General features: G+C 41.3%; 2 protein-coding genes across 6 annotated transcripts in view; one reads left to right on the top strand and one right to left on the bottom strand.

Moving 5' to 3' along the window:
- Window positions 1-8,700, bottom strand: part of nlgn3b (neuroligin 3b) — a 15,563-nt gene extending 6,863 nt beyond the window's left edge. The window contains exons 1-5 of one of the 2 annotated variants that reach the window (XM_005922071.3): window positions 8,273-8,700; window positions 4,316-4,986; window positions 2,670-2,717; window positions 1,700-1,849; window positions 654-839 (exon numbers count right to left, since the gene is read on the bottom strand). In XM_005922071.3, the coding sequence (XP_005922133.1) occupies window positions 654-839; window positions 1,700-1,849; window positions 2,670-2,717; window positions 4,316-4,796 (865 nt within the window). In that variant the 5' untranslated portion in view covers window positions 4,797-4,986; window positions 8,273-8,700. The remainder of the gene's footprint in view (window positions 1-653; window positions 840-1,699; window positions 1,850-2,669; window positions 2,718-4,315; window positions 4,987-8,272) is intronic. The other variant, XM_005922072.3, reaches the window with a different exon arrangement.
- A 3,341-nt stretch (window positions 8,701-12,041) lies between these two features.
- cchcr1 (coiled-coil alpha-helical rod protein 1) overlaps window positions 12,042-16,904 on the top strand; it is an 8,142-nt gene continuing 3,279 nt past the window's right edge. Inside the window, exons 1-12 of one of the 4 annotated variants that reach the window (XM_042220824.1) lie at window positions 12,042-12,381; window positions 12,628-12,937; window positions 13,021-13,188; window positions 13,335-13,452; window positions 13,672-13,866; window positions 14,073-14,236; window positions 14,343-14,457; window positions 14,634-14,744; window positions 15,903-16,046; window positions 16,147-16,257; window positions 16,535-16,641; window positions 16,751-16,869. In XM_042220824.1, coding sequence (XP_042076758.1) covers window positions 12,312-12,381; window positions 12,628-12,937; window positions 13,021-13,188; window positions 13,335-13,452; window positions 13,672-13,866; window positions 14,073-14,236; window positions 14,343-14,457; window positions 14,634-14,744; window positions 15,903-16,046; window positions 16,147-16,257; window positions 16,535-16,641; window positions 16,751-16,869 — 1,732 coding nt within the window. In that variant the 5' untranslated portion in view covers window positions 12,042-12,311. The remainder of the gene's footprint in view (window positions 12,382-12,627; window positions 12,938-13,020; window positions 13,189-13,334; window positions 13,453-13,671; window positions 13,867-14,072; window positions 14,237-14,342; window positions 14,458-14,633; window positions 14,745-15,902; window positions 16,047-16,146; window positions 16,258-16,534; window positions 16,642-16,750; window positions 16,870-16,904) is intronic. The other 3 variants (XM_042220825.1, XM_042220826.1, XM_005922069.3) reach the window with 3 other exon arrangements.

The following is a 16,904-nucleotide window of genomic DNA, read 5'->3' as shown; positions in this document are numbered from 1 at the left end:
GAGAGAGAGAGAGAGAGAGAGAGAGAGAGAGAGAGAGCCAGAGCCGTGGAGGAGGGGTTTATCAGTTTTTAATGAGAATATCTTAAGAATTCGGACTGCTTCATTCTCATGCCAACCTTGTCTTTGGTAAACAATGTCTTCGCTCAAGGTTTTGCAATGACGGACGACAAACACACAACATCGTTGGTATTTTTAAATCATTTTCGGACGCTGCAGGTAGGCACACAAGGGTAAACAAACATCACGCCGAGAGACTGAAATATAAATGAGTTGGAATGGTAAAAACTGATGGTCACAGGTGAACTCGAAGACATGCTGAAAACTTTATAATGCCAGTAGGCTTCTTTAAGAGCTTCACGTTTTAAGAGGCAGAGCTTTTAGCCTGATTAGATTGAGTAGAGGGGAACAAAAGCAATCACTTACTTAACGAATACCCCCTTTACCCTACTCCCATATCATAACACTTCATCTCCCTGCCAGAGCATTTGGAGCTTCATTTGGAGAACAAAACTCTAAAACTGCCCCCCGCCAAAACCTCAGGTTCATTGATATACTGGTGCTGAATTTTTGCATTAGTTATAGCCCAAACAGCAGGGATTAACACCACATCAAAGTGAGAGACAACTTCAAAAACAGTGATTGCAGATTCCTACCCTCTGAGTGGTGGGATAGAGTCAGCAAACTGACGCAGGAAGCACCAATTCCAGATCCAAAAACCGTGATGCGACTGGGGTCTCCTCCAAAGTACCCGATATTTTTACTTATCCAGCGTAGGGCTTGAATCTGGTCCAGGAGTCCGTAGTTTCCTTTTGCTGCCTGGTCACCGGTACTGAGGAAGCCTGGTGTATACAGAGAGACAACAGAGCCAGTGATGAAGAAGAGCTCGACCAAATATGTCACAGCTTTGATCTAAAGCTGTAGCCCAGCGGGGAGTCTGAATGAACTGACACCATTCCCCCTCAGGTGTAAATATGCCTTTGCTCTCTCCCACAGCGTTCCACTACCTTAGCCGACTCCTTGTAATAGTCTTCCAAGCAGCAGCGCCCCTTACCAAGCGATCCAGGCTCCGCTGCTCGTGAAATTTCAATGCTCTCCTCATAAGAGTGACTTCATAACGTTTAATGTAATGTAAATAAACCTTTTATTTCCAGAAATAAATGTCATTAAACTACAGCGAGGTCACCGTTGCTCTTACACTTGCTCTTGTTACTGATCTGCTTGTCAAGTCTCATCCAAACACCTTACTGTTTTGAATGTTCAACACAGGGTGGAGGGTGTGGGGGGGCTCTCGACCTTGTAAATGCCTGCGAATGGCGCATTTAAATTGTTTTACTTCGAAGAAAGGCTGATAATCTTGTACAGATTAGATAAATCCATCTAAAAGAAGATAAATTGTGTTTTCAGAGTGGGTATAAAACAGATTGTGTGAAACAAGGACATGGCATGATAAGTGTTTGCATAGCTTTTCCTCTGAAGACAACATTTGTATGCAGACCAAGCTACACTATGCTACCCAGATCTCAGGAAGCTATATTTCCTTGTACAGCTTTCCACTATAGTTTTCTCTCATGTCTGTACTACATTTTATACGGTAATGACAGCAGCACAGTTGACGCTAATGACAGCGGTGACAGTTTATTCTCCCAAGTTCAAGCAGGACTAAATGTGTTGTTTTAAATGCCATTAAAATGTACCGCACCTAGTATTCCAATTCTGTAGTTGAGCGTGACGACGACAACATTTCCATAACTGGCCAAAACGCTGCCGTCCATCATGTTGCCGGTGCCCTCCATGTAGGAGCCTCCATGGATGTAGACCATCACGGGCCGTGCTTCGGAGTCCCTTATATCTGCAACATCGACGCACACACACACACACACACACAGATGCTAGGCAAACACCTGCAGAGGTGGGGGTGGAACAGCAGTGAAATGTAGACTTAAAGGAGAACTGTTACTAAAACTTTATGGCCCAACCACTTCAGTATGAGGTATGGGAAAAGACTGCTTAGGAAATGTGCTCAGAAGCAAGCTAGGGTGGGAGGCCTGTGGTGTGGAAGCTGTAATGACAAATGGCAAATATGCTCTGACACGTGTGTATGAATAATAAATAATTAACCACAGTTTCTATAGTGCATGTGAGGTGCGGGAGCAAGCATTATGTATAACATGCATGCGTAAGCAATATTAAAAACCCACAAATTTGAGACTGTCTATGTTTAGACCTAACTTTATAGATATGAAGTGGAAGGTGTCACACTACTCTGAGCTCTTTCTATTTATTAGTATGAGCTAAGAAGGAAACAGTCCTCTGTTTTCGCTATGAACAGAAAATCTATATTTCATGTTTTGGGGCCAATTTATTATATTGACGAATGACTGTCTTTACAAAGGACTATAAGACAGATAAGTAATAATGCAATCTCTGGATCAATGTGCATGAAAATAGAGATATAGCACTTACTGAAAGGATTGCAACTGTGTTCAGTACAAGACCGAGATGCACTAACAGGAAACTTATGTAATCATAAACCGGATAACATTTTTCTTATTCCTCTTCAAATAAAAAGAAACCCCCGCAGTTCTTTAGGAAAGTCAAAACAAAGGAGTGTAAGATCTTCATGAAACTAAAAGAATCCATGCATCAAGACTTTGAGCTCTTAAAAATACCTTCAGATATATGTATCTCAGCCGCCCCTTTTTTCTTGTGTTGGCTCCCTGGGATTCACATAAGAAAAAAAAAAAAAGAAGTACAGAATTCAAAATAGCATGGTTGACTGTGCCTCTTAAATAATATACTGTCGGTCCAGACTTTCCTCGGTACAAAAAAGGTAGATGAAGTTAGGTATAATGTTAGTGTTAAGACGCTAACATTATGACACAAAATGATTACTGTTTATAATTCAGGTTTTAACAAATTGGTATTACCCGTTAAATCTTTTGTAAGTACGCACACATGCACATACACATGCTGTTGCCTTTGAACGCTTCAGTAACTGTGACAGCGAAGGATACACGTATCTTGGTTCATCCTTCTCTCTATATTTAGACAAAGTGTCACGTTGATTCTTTGCAAAGGGAGTGGAATATAAGGTATATAGTGTTTTGGTGAATAGTGATAAAACTGTGAATAGTGCAATATTCAGAAACAGCCTGTGTAATGTGACAGGACGAGACAGACCACTGGAGGTAAGTGAAAAAGGGGTTTCACATCAGTGAAACAGGTAATAAAGTCAGAGCATGCCCCAGGTGCCTTTTAAATAAACAATGAACAAGTCTGAAGAGAGAAAAATGTATAGAAGAAAAGGGCAATGTTTCTCTGAAATAATGTGTTATTTAACCTGTTTGTGGCCAGATGAGTAGGCCTGTTGGAGGAACTCATTCGAGGGGCTGTGGGGCTGCACCATTTTGGACTGCTACCTCTCAAGGAGGCTGTTTATCTGTTGTTGCTATGCTACCAGAGAAAAGCCAGTCAAAGCGTGGCATCTTACAAGTTGAACACGGCTAAACTTTCAGCTCCCCCCCGCCCCCATTATGTCAAATACTCTGGAGGGAAGCTGTAACTGTAAGAAACCAAAACCTAATTGAAGTAACCTGAATTAAAGACCTCTGTTTGTCAACATTTGATTTAGGGAACACGCAGCATTACCGTGGTGTTACACTGTGCTGCTAATTTGCAGATTCACTCAAAATGTTTCCTCGCTGGTTCATTTCACACTTCTATTAGTTAGAAGAATAGGAGGGGATTCAGCATGCGATAGACGGTTGACTCCTGTACCTCACTAATTAGCCCCCAGCAGACATGCTGTCGGAGCAAAGCAGTGATTCGGTAATTTTAAAGAAGTTTTAGAAAACATGGAAAGCTAGCACTTTTACTTTTACTAGCACTGCTGTAATTTCCACTGGTGCTGTAGGCTCGTTATTTTAAAAAAAAATACCAAAAATCTCATTTAGTTAAAGGGGGGACCAGTGCTTGAACAACACCTTGGCTCTGAAGTACTTCACTCGATATCTGTTGCTGGGAGAGCATGCACATGCCTCAGTCGGTCTATGTTTAGGTATGCAGAGGATCAATTAAGTGGCATCAGGGAAAACTCTTTAGTTGCCTACCAAATCATTACCCCTAATGTGACAGCAACATGTCAGACAATGATGACATTGCACTGGGCAGTAAATCAGCCCTTGCTAGCAGCAGTGGCATGGATATTGGTTACACGCATGCTTTATGATGATCACAGCACAACATCAGGGCCACGATAAACAGTGATCAATGGACGTGGAACGCCATCGCTGTCCTTTTTACCACACCAACTCACCATCGTCTGTTGGAGCGTAGATGTTTAGATACAGGCAGTCCTCGCTCTGATCCTGAATGTATGTGGCCACTGTGTCCAGGTTATAGGTGAACCATATTGGCATCATAATCTCTGGCACAGTGTTGTGGATGTTCTGAGGGCAGACGGGCATGAAGTGGGTAGCGTTCTTGATACCTGACCAGGAGGAGGGCTGATCAGGGGGCATGAAACGCTTCTCGCCCAGAGGTGGGGCAGCATAGGGGACCCCGAGATACTGATCTACTGGCCTGAGGACCTCACTGGGCACAGGAACCCTGAGGCCGCGCAGTTTCCCATACTGGGTGGTCACAGTTGGGTAAAATTTCTGGCTCGTTGCCCTGGTCAGTGACCAGCAGGAACATAATATCCACCAAAGAAGAGCACAATGGGTGATGGTTACAGTCCCTTGCCGATGTAGCAGGTGTGCAGGCAACAGATGGTCTCTAAATGTAGCCAGCCACATGGTCTGGGCAAGATGGTGCCCTTGCACAACACAAATGCACACTTTAGTGTCTATTCAGTCCCTCTGCACTGACCCTGTCAACCAGACATCACTCACTGCGCCTTTAGATCTGACAGTTATAAAATCCGAATACACCTCAACCAGGTATCGAGCGCCCCCACTTCCAGCTTTCATTGCAGGGAACACAGATCTGAAAATGAGAGGATTTGACAAATTAGACCAGAAAAACATGAAAATGTGTGAAAAGAGTGAAAAAAACAAAAAATATCCACATAAATGATATTTTTAATAAAAGCATTACCTTCCTCCAGTTTAGCGCTAAACGCACACACTGGCTTGATAATAACCTTTTTATGCTTGCTCATGCACAAATCACTGAATACTGATCTTTGTGTATCAGTGGAGGAGGCGATAGGGAAAATCTGAAAAACCCATCTGCTGTGATGTTGGAGTGACTCTGCGAAACCATCTCGAGCTAAAAGGTGTTAAGAACTCAATTTCTTATGTAAAAGCAACACAGAGCAGAAGAGACAAATCTTTGATAAGTACCAAAGCAAGATTAAAAAACGGTGCGCTCGCGGAGAATAAATATGACTCGACTGGAATGTTTCAGTGTTTAATTTATTTCAAAAACCCCAAATCATAAGTGCAGTCTTTTTCTTTTCTTTTTTTTAAAGTCTTTCAGTGCATCTAAGCAGTACTGTCAGCTGTTGACATGATACATAATGGAAGTGATGAACATTCGCAGAACAAACATGCCTGATGGGACCCAAAGCTCTCCACAGGGTGGAGTATTTCGAAAAGCCTTTATGTCTGTAACTGCTCTGCACTTTTTGCTTCCACTACTTTCAGGTGTCATAAATGGTAAGTCAGTGAATGGAGAGTTCAAGGCAGGATGATTTATTTTAGCTTTTGGATTTTTACTGCCTTTTCTAGTTTTTAACCACTACAGTTTTCATTTCCTAGAAGAACTGCATAACTGCAAAGCGCAAAACAATGGAAGCTGCAAAATGAATTCCTTGATTTTTGACCTGTTAGTCCTTCAAGTCACTGAACACATATTAACACATATTAGTCTATCTCGTACCTCACTGCAAATGCAATCACCAGGTACCTAATAATAAGTAGTTACTGGTGTGTAAGCGTCACACACAGCCACCCCAACCACATGTGTGCACAGTGGTAAAATAAAGTGTAACCTTACCCCATGGAGACCTATAGAGAATAAAATGCATAGTTTCTCATCCAATTAACAATGCTCTAATACAAAATTCATCCCATCTTAGTCCTTATGGTCTAGGACAGCAGTAGGTGTGATGTGCTTAACATCAGGTTCACACTGGCATGTCAATAGGCAAAGCAAAAGCAAGCTTGTTAACCTATTTAGATTATTGATAAGCACTTCACTGAGGTTTGTCAAAGCCTGCTGCTAAACAGCTCCGTTTTTAACCCGATGAACCTAACTAATAAGAAAGGGAGCAGTTTCTTCCCGCTATTATAAACACTAATTAACCATAGCTGTGGCGCACCGGTTTTCCTTGTTCTCTGCAACATTTTGTTTACACTGGCAGGGACACAAACAGAGGCAGCTCGTCCTTTTCTTTTGCAGGTGCTGTGCATCAACCAATATGAACATCATTACATTATTCCCATTTCCAGGCAATGAGACAATTCAGATACATTTTTATTCTCACACTAGCACCGAGGTTCATTTGAGAAATATTGTAGATCTGTGCCTGGGGCCAGCTTTGTCTGTATTAATTAACAGTTATGAATGTTCCACCAAAAGCCAAAAAGGACAAGACTTGTTCTATCCCCTATCTTTTATACGACAATGATGTACAGCTCCCACGACATTTAAATGGGAAAGATAAAGAGGCAGATTTTTTTTCTTTTTTTTTCTCTTCTGTATATCAGGGCACATCTCCTGGTTTGAAAGTGTCACAGATAATAAATCATTTGGATCCATTTAGAGGTGAAAAAGCCTTCTCTCTCTTCACAAAACCTGCTGTGAAATCATTATCCATTATGAAATTAGCGGTAACATGCTGTACAGAGGGAATCACTAGTCAGACTTGGTTAGTTGTCTCTGGTTTAAGAAGCAGCAAAAAAAAGGGCAATGCTGGAGATCGAGGAGATAATATGTGGACTTAAAATGAGAGGCATTACCTTCCTCATCACACATTTGCAGTGTTGCTTTCAACCCATCGGTACGTTTTTCTCCATCTGACATCCAATCAGAGTCCTAATTTAAGTGTCGGAGCAAAGCTGAGGTGGTTTCTTTTGGGGCTGTACCTCATATAAAATACTTATTTTGTTTCACTGACGTCACTGCAGACAGTCAAAGCGCCTGCATACTGCTTTCCCAACTTCTTCTGGTGTGCGATGGGACAGATGTGGATAAAAGCTTTATAGCTTACACCAAATGGGCCATGTAATAAAATTGAGCTATCACTCAGTCAAGTATGATACACCGCAAGTTATTTAGCAATTTAGACTGGCAACATGCCCAGAACCCAGTAACTAAGTTATATTTTAAAAAAAAGAAAAGAAAGAAAAAAAAGAAACTGTTTTACAACCATAATGTTTTACTCTAACAGGCTTGTTTGCACTATGCACACACACATGTGGGTGCGCCACATCAGTGGTTTAAGTGAATACCTAGCGCCCCTGAGGCCAAAATACTTCAATTCCCATTTGACTGACTTGATCCTAGTTACAAACCTATTAGAATGATTGCTGTAATCATGTTTCACTCCCACCATTACTATCTCTACACCTACATCATTGACAGGCACACAAATCAACTCCAATTCACCACTAATAAAAAAATCTCAACAACATCTTATCGACTGGATCCTGGTAGCCCGGGGCCCCCCCCCTGACATGAAAAGATTGGAGAAGGAGCCTGTGTCAGACAACAGTGGGCTACCGAGCTCCCAATGCCCTTGTAATTCGACTGGTGTGGATCAAACCCGTTTTAGTGGATTTCCCAAATCCCCCTAATTTTGCAAGGCAATAAAGAGGAGCAGGGATTGGTGTAGGGGTGAAAAAATATCCTCCGCGGAAGGTGTAGGTAGCACTCAAACATAATGATCACTGCTTTATAAATTAATGCAAGGATGCAGACCAGAGAAAACCAAGCCACAGCCCACGTAGCATCGACAAACTGCTGTAGTGTGTGTGTGTGTGTGTGTGTGTGTGTTTGTGTGTGTGTGTGTGTGTGTGTGTGCGCGCGCGCGCCTCACGTTGTGACTGGGAAGCTTGTTTAATCTAGGTCTAGGACGGTGTAATATTGGATAAAATGGGGAAAATAAAACACCGAGCACAGAAAAGAGCCACTGTGGTAAATCGCAAAGCAATCGCTTTAAAGAACACAGTCAACCCAGATGTCAGTGATCAATCTGAACAAAGATTCGTCTCATGGAGAGAAGAAAAAAGGAATTAAAAAGATCAGAATCATTAGGTTAACTCACCTGCTTATTCACAAGCTAAGACGCGCTCCATCTCGAGATTTCCTCCATACTATGCCCGTCAGTTACATAAAACAATATGTTTCGTGCGTGTGTGTGAGTGTGAGTGGAATATTTCTCCGGTTTCGGTATCAAACGCGCAGATCTTCACTCTTATCTCCTGCTTCGCACAGTCTGTGTGCTTTGCGCATTCACGACGCCAAGGTCAGGAGCGCCAACGGTTTTAATGGAGCGCCCACCATAGAGATCTCTCTACGGCGCCCACTGCTAGCGCGTTACTAGGCAACCACCAGGATACGCCGGTGCATTAAATTCACCATCCAAAAAACCCGACTGAATCCCAATTTAGAAACCATTAAGTAAGCACCTTAACCTCGGACTGCACTCATGGGCGCACACGTTTCGTGTAGAGGTAAAACCCATCTACGACTGACCACATCAAAAAGTAAAGTGAGCAGGCCTGCACGGACAGAGAGAGAGAGAGATATCACAGACACATTTGCATTGGCAAAAGCCTTTTTAGCAAATTGTGACAACAACGGCAAAATAGAAAATGTTGCAAACCACCCTCCAGTGTTATCCCATGCTTTGCAGCACATGTTAGACCTGATCACCCCCTCGTAGTAGAGTCATTAAAAAATCTTATTCGTACTAGAGCTACACTACACAAACAAAGACTGAAGATGCAAAAAACAAACAAACAAACAAACAAACAAAAAAACTAGTTAAATGCTGTGAGCCAAAATGACCACAGGTGCTAGGAAACCAGTCTATGACAGGTAAGGGGGAAAATATATCTTCCCCAAAAAACAGATCATTCCAGTAATTGTTTTTTGTTTTTCTCTAGCTTGCTGACTTTCTGTTTAAGCACCTGTATGTGGGGAATTGGGCTTATGCTTTTGTTGCATTCAGTGGTTAAACTAAATCTAAAAATATGAACATCACACTAGAATCTGTCCCAACGATACAGATGAGTTATGAGACAAAGTCTGGGCAGTTGCTGACAGGGCAGACATATTCCCCCACATATCCTTTTTTTTTTTAATAATGCCCAGTGGTCACAGCTGTGATGCACAGCTGAGGGATCATTTCTAGACTTCTTGGAGAGAGATGCTGCCCAGTGTAGTGTGCTTCAAGCTGGGTTACAAATGAAAGCTTTTTACAGAAATGAAAATATTTTGCATATATGTTGGTTCCCATGCAGGGAACAATCCCTGTTTATTACAATGAGTTTCAAACGCATCTGACCACATGAACAGAATACTATTGGTTATCAAAGGACAAAAACATTGCAAACCTAACAGTAGCCATTTATTGAATTTTAGCGTTATATGCCTAACTCAGTCAAAAAAAGCCAGAAATAAATCTACCAGGTCATTTCTTAGTGACCTCTCTAGCCTGAAGTCTTAATCCTACAGCTGGCCTGATAGACCCACATCTTCCTTTTAATCAGTGTTGCCTGACCCTGTGGTACCAGGTCTGGGTCACACACTCACCTGTGAGCTCCTGCGTAAGATTTGTAAGGCTGCCAGATGGGTTAGGAATGATCCTGCTTAAGTTGCTTTTAGAAAAGGCAGAGAAATGCTGACCTGACAGTATTTGTTTGTACACAGCTGGCAATGCCCTTGTGGTAACAAAAACAGGTCACTGTCACTGAAGCAGACAGACACATCCACCTGGGAGGGGAAAAGTATGAGATGCACTGACTAATGAGGAACCAGTTTTTCACAAATGGAGATCTGAGCATTTTAACCCAAAATTTGGGTTTAGTTTAAAATCTAAAATACTGGGAAAATTATAGACCAGTTAGAGGAGTATGGGACTCATGTGACACCGTGATACAATAAAAACAAACTGAATTCAAAAAGAAGAGCGAAGGCTCTAATCAGAAAAGCAAGTCTGCAGAAGTTGGAGAGTTGGCTCAGTGCTGTGGTTGAAATGGGGTTCTCTGTAGGTTCTGCTTGTTCTACGGTTTACCTAAGAGAACTGAAGAGTGAACAAAAAGCAGACCTCTTCACTATTGCTTCAAGAGCCCTGCTAGAGCCCAACAAGGAACATTTCAGTCTGGACCCAGATCAATTTGCTGCCTGCCTTTATCAAAATAGCCTTTATAGCTTTCATGTACTACGTGTTTAATGCTCTGCAGGTGGTCAATGCTCATCTTGATTGTAGAAACAAAGCTTACATACTAATTCTCTTTCTCCCTTTTGCTTTTTGATAAAGGTGAGTATTGTCTTTCTTTTTTGATTCCCTTTGCCCTTCTCAATCCATCTTCCCCTCTGCGATGTTCCTCAGGACCTATGCTGCAGTGTCCGCCTTGTGGTAAGAAGATACAATATCAGCATGTCCAAACAATGCACATCACTCCCACTGTACTCCCCAATCCGCCCTTTCACCACATTAAAGATTTTATGCAAGATGAACGCTATCATGTTCTACTGACATTTTCTCGGCGGTGTACCATATCATCTTGCATTTATTTGTGATCATTTATGGAAATGAATCAACCTAAAAGGTCTCTGTGTTGCTCAAAAATGCCATAAATAGATGATATAAAACTTTAATGAACCCCAGGGGGAAAGTGGGTCATAGCAGCAACAGAAAACAGGATATACTGTAGGTAACAGCAAACACAAATGTTTGCTGCAGACATCTGGGGAAAATAATACAACGGGATACGTGAAATATGCTTGTTATCATGACTGTTAGATAGCCAATGTTAGACAGGATTTTATCTGAAGGTGGTCACATGTGCACAGTTTGTGGATTTAAATCACAAATGTTGTGTGCACAAAATGTGCATCACTGGAGGAAAGTAACACATGAGTAATCTACCGAAATTTGGTAATTGGAATTATATAAGGATACTAATGATTTTACAGTTGTGGGTAAAATATTTATAGACGCCCCTCAACCCCCAAAAATTCTGTTACGTAACCAAATTATCACCAATTGCTATTCAAACCTGCACTTATGAGCCTGCTCAGAGTGCCCTTTTCTGCAAGGCCGGCTGTATTATGCAGAAATGATGTGGCTGTCAGACACCCCTGGGTGTTCTTGAGGTGAGGGAGTCCCAGGCAAAGAAGGAATGTTGTAATTTTAGGTTATCACCTCATTAAGTGCATTTACATGAGACCCTTTACCACTAATTATCTAAATGGTATCCCTTTACATCTAGATAATGCCTGAATATAAATGGCTCACGTAACCACCTCCAAAAGAATGGAATGACACAGACTAATGATTTATTTAACTTATAAATATTTCTCCTATAATAAATATGATAATGTGTGTTTCTTATTGTCGAAACTTGTGGTTTCTGCACAAAGGGACAGGAAAGCTCATATATCATATTGTTTTCATAGTTTTTCTAACTAGTGTCTGTTGCTCAATGTTTTCATCTAAATAAAATATTTTCGAATTTAAATTTGCCCAGAAGGACAGTTAATTTAGTCCTCAGTGCCCCCTCTTCTCAACATATGCTACCCATCACAGTATACCTTCTGTGTTCCACCCACAGATGGTGCTATCGTTTAAGGATTACGCCCTGAATTTGGTCTATCAGGAGAGCTCTTCCAGTCGACGCTGCAAACACTGCACTGAAACGCATACAAATAGGCGGCAATGCAGGGTTACGATTTAGGGAATATTTAAAGGCAGTTTACGTGAAAAAAAGAACTCCTGCAAGACTACAATTAGGGAAATGAGAACCCAATTATATTTATACGCTCCTTCCAATTTCCCACGATGCACTGCGCCGTTTCAATATGTAACAGTTATGCCTAAATGAACTATTAAATTTGTTGAATTTCATATACGTATATACATGTACCATAGAAACCTTAAAATGTGGGTTATTTGAACCGAAAATAACGACTGACACGACCAGAAATTGCCCAAATCGAGAGCTCTGAATGTTGCTGTTGTACCCGTAACTAAGGCAACGGTGAAGAATGACGTGACTCGCGGGAGAACAAACGCTAAACGCACCACGGCAGCCGTGTACTGTTTCCTTCCTGTGTAATGGCAATAGTTATTTAACATGGAGAGACAAACTTTAGGGAAGGAGAGGCTGATAGTGCCCACTGACTTCACCTCACCAGTACTTCCGAGTAAGTTGCACCTAAATTCTTGTTACGGTTGAGCTAAATAAACTGTTTATTAGCAAATGTTAGCTTACAGTGTAGCCCACTTGGCGCTTACATGAACTCATGTTTAACTAGTAAAAGTGATTTTATACTTCACGATTAGGAAGCTGTCATGTTTATCTTTACTGAGCTTAGCGTAACAATATGCTTGTTTGGGAACATGGGGAACCTTATATTGGATTAGAGTAGCTAATGCATGCAGGCACATAGACACTGTTTTATTTTATGAAGGGGAGACTCCGGAGGACCTCATACCCCCATCGCATTTTGCATCAAGTGCCCATTCTGCTGGAGCAAACAGATGTGATCAAATCCCGGCGACACAGCCACCCATCTCCTGGATAAACCAAGGCATGATATCAGCACCATCATCAGGGGAGCCAAGTCCTGCCAATCCATGGCTTGCCATCAATCAGGCCCAACAGGAAATCTTGGAGCTGAGGAAGGAAAATCAGAGGATCTTGATGCTACAAGGAGACAGCATAAGGACCCCTGATTATCGTTCAGATTGTAGAGCCAGGTATATCCACTACATGTTTTATATGGTCTGTCACTTGGGTGGCAATATGGACATATTAATGTGGTCTCTTTCCTTTTATGCAGATCAAAAGACAGAGGAGGTAATTTGTCTCGATGGGAATCAGAGTGGCGACTGGAGGCAGAAAAGCACAAGGCTGAAGCAGAGAGGTTAAAGGGGCAGGTGGAGGCACTAAAGGAGATTGCAGAAAGATGCAGGGAAGAGGTCAGAGACAAAGACAACACCCTTTGCAGGTAAGAGATGTGCTTGTGTCATTATGTGACATCTGAGTGATATTATGTATTTTTCCCCCACACATTTAGTACGTAACCTGACATTATGGAGGTCAGCAAATAACGGTTTTGAACAAGCTTAACTTGGAATAACCTTTGCACAACAGACACAGCCATGAGATGGAAGCAATACATACGGATCTATCCAAGGCTAAGTCTGAACTCAGCCAAATCAGAGAGGAGCTCAGTCTCTGCAGCGCACAGAAGGAAAAAATAAGCTCACAGGTAATGATGTTTACTGACAAAACATTTCATTTCGACACTCTTGTAGACATACATCACCTGAGAGTTACTGGCATTTTGTAACTTATTTTGGCAGTTTGCAGTTAAATTTGTTTTTGTACAGTTTTGTGATCCCAATAAAACATTTTAGTCACATTTCACAATAATAAGGTTAATAAAGTCTGCTTTTTCTGTTTGCAATATGTCTGTTTTTTCTCACAGCTTGAAAGACTGAAAGCAGAGTCTGAGGAGGAAATTACAAGGCTGAGGAGAGATGCTGAAAGGAGCAAAGAGGAATCCCGGGAGCTTGCTTTGAAGGTTGAAATGGGCAGGTTGCAGGCTGAAGAGGAAGCCAAACAACAGACTCTCAGACTATTAGAGCAACTAGAGGAATTTCGGAAGAACAAGGAGGTGGAGGTGTGTTTAAATGATCATAAACATTGTACTTGGGTGACCTCATTTAGGATTAAGGCCCTTAATCCAACAACAACTAAGTATCTCTGAGCAGAACTCTGAGCACTGCCTTCACTCTGACTTTGCAAGTAATGTGAGAATGTGTAATTGAAGATGAATAAGTCATTATGTCACTATTTGTCTGTGTCATAAACTTCCCTTATTTTCAGCTGCAACAGTTGAATGCATCCCATTATGCAGAGTTGGGTGCAGCACAAAAAACAAATGGTGAACTACAGGACCGACTTCAGTCAATGACCTCAGAACTGCTGCAGCTAAAGAGCACTCTGATGGAAGTATCTACTGAGAGAAATGGACTAAAAGAACATTTAAGGTGCTTCATTCAATCTAAAACGGAACAGAACTAAAGCATTTAAAGCACTCTGTAGTCACTGTTTTGTGTGTGTGTGGTGAGGGGCATGTTGTTGTTTATTTTTCAGCCAAATGGGACAAGCTTTTGAGACACAGTCTGCTACATTGCAAAGCCTCAGAAATTACATCGGCCAGCTTGCACCAGAGAAAGGAGAGAGGGAACGATTAAATGAAGCTGTTGAGGTAGAGGCAATATATACAGTATTGATCGTAATGAGCATACTGCAAAGAAACTGCATGGGACTTTCAAATGTTCTTTTCACTAGAGTAAAGGAAGAACAGTAAAATATGAATGAGTTAATGTACAAATTATATAATTAATGCTAATTGTGTGTAATTTAATCTTGTCCATTTTGCAGAGGCTGAACAAAGAGAAAGCAGCTCTTCAGACAACTGCAGAGCTTTTGACAGTTAGGCTTAACTCTGTGAACGAGATACTCGTCCTCCAAGAAGAGAAAATGGTGAAAAAGGTGAGTGGGTTTTCTTTTCTTTCTAAATTTACATAGCAAAACATGATACAAAACTGTGTTTAAAACATCTGGTGATCAGCAGCAGTCTAATGTGAAACCAGCAGATACCTATGATTTTGTGTTGTCTCTAAGGATGTTTGCGGACCACGTAAGGTAAGAAATGTCAAACTGAATGTACATCACAGACCACATTGAATAAGCCGGACTAGTGAAACACACCTTTCTTTCTGTGTATATACGTTTAACTACACATGTAATATCTGAGATATCTTAATGAGAAGAAAGGGCTATTTTTGTACATGATAAAGAAATGCTGCTGTAGTAGATTAAAGAAATCTGTCAGCACAACTCTTTGGGTTTAAATTGAAAGAAATAAAAGTGTAAAATTACAGAGAACTACACTTCTGTATGAGTCTTAAGTTAACTCAGTTGGGTGCTCACTTCACATATGCGTACACAGAGTAGCGCTGCAGGAGACTGAAATATGATAACAGTTGGTAGAGATAGGTAATTACAGTAAACCGCTTAGTTTGTTGTTGGAGGCTACGTCCTCTGTGATGCTCTGTTATCACACAGTACTTTGGAAAGGTTTAGCCTATTTTAGATGTTGAGATTCTTACGTGTCTTGGAATATCATCTGGGAGGCGTTTGGTCAGTCCCAGATTATTTACCTTGTTGCATGTGATAGCAGCTTCAAACATGCAGTCAGAGTCCTATATCATGATTGGAACAAACTCTTAAAAGAGATGGTATGGTTATGGTATGGCCTTTACGGAGCCATTTCTCAACATCACTGAGTCAGTCTGGCATTATATGAAGAGATGTGAGCAACAGAAGGTCTTCAGTACACAAATGCATTTAGAAAATTGGTGCTGTTTTGGATGCAATTTTTTTTTTTTCATTGGGTTCTTTGTAAAGTTGACAGATTTTAAAACCTGCTATATTGTCCATTGATAAGCATTGTCAGTTTACCTTTAGTACCCAGATCCTTTGTGCAGTACTACATTGTGGGAAAGAGAGAAGGAAACTCCTCATTTCAAGATGTAGTGCTTTAGAAAACATCAAGGCTAATTTGAAAACAATTATGCATGCTCATGTGGTGCGTGCACTGAAGTGTATGTGTGTATTTTTGTTTCCCATATGTGTGTGTTTCCACAGACATCAATGGATCCACTTGTGGAGAAAGGATCCAAAGGCCTTCAAGTGCTTCAGCTGTGGAGAGAGAAAGTGTTCAAGTTGTGCGTCCAGCTTCGCTCAAAGGACATCGAGATAAGAGGAGAAAAGGAAAAACTGATTTCAAAAGTATGAAAACGGCTATTATTTTGCTATACCACACAGTACAGGTAATTCCAGCGTATTTAAAACTGTGTTCAATGTGGGACTGCAATGATGTGTGTTTTAGGTCAGATTTGCAGAGCAGCAGCTGCAGCAGGAGCAGCACAGAGCTAGCGTGCTCCAACACAGCCTACATGACAGGATCGCTGAGCTGGACCTTGAGAGGGTGGAAAAGGATGTTAGTACCAGGGCAACTGATGTGATTTACATGGCTGTCTGAAATTTTGATGATGCGTAATAAACTTCGGTCTGCCTAGGAAAGTGATAAATGCTCGTACATTTTTTACCACAGCAGATGATGCTGACTGCACGAAAACTTTGGTTCCCAGAGCCATTGAGGTTTAAAGGACAGCACCTGGGGAAAGACAATCTTAAAAACTAAGCACCGCATTAAAAACAGTAAAACAGATCTGTGAAAGATGCTCAGTTATATGTGGGAATGTTTTTCTTTCCAGGCACTGAAACAGGATTTGGCCAGTGTTCACAAGGAAAATGTTCAGTTGAAGTTACAGAGCCAGAAAGCAGAGGCTGAACTTAAAACCTTGACAGAGGCAGTGCAAAGGTAAAAAAAATAGCAAAACTGAATTTCAGAGGATAAGGAAAGATAAGGAGACGTATTAGAAAAATAGAAATAGAATTCAAGACAGACATATATTGGCTGTGCCTTACAGATTCTGTGAGGCGCTGGAAAGCAAGGTGGCAGAAGTGGAGGCAGCTAAAGCAAGGCTCAACACTTTTACCCAGAGGCTGACTTTTGCTAAAAGACGAGTGGAGACAGTCCAAGGTACAGGTGTGTGTGTGTGTGTGTGTGTGCATATATATATA

Source organism: Haplochromis burtoni, unplaced genomic scaffold (assembly GCF_018398535.1).
Source record: "Haplochromis burtoni strain Fernald_Lab_line unplaced genomic scaffold, NCSU_Asbu1 Contig_56, whole genome shotgun sequence".
Classification (NCBI taxonomy): Eukaryota; Metazoa; Chordata; class Actinopteri; order Cichliformes; family Cichlidae; genus Haplochromis; species Haplochromis burtoni.
Note: the sequence above shows the minus strand (reverse complement) of the source record. Positions and strands in the feature narration are given on the sequence as shown.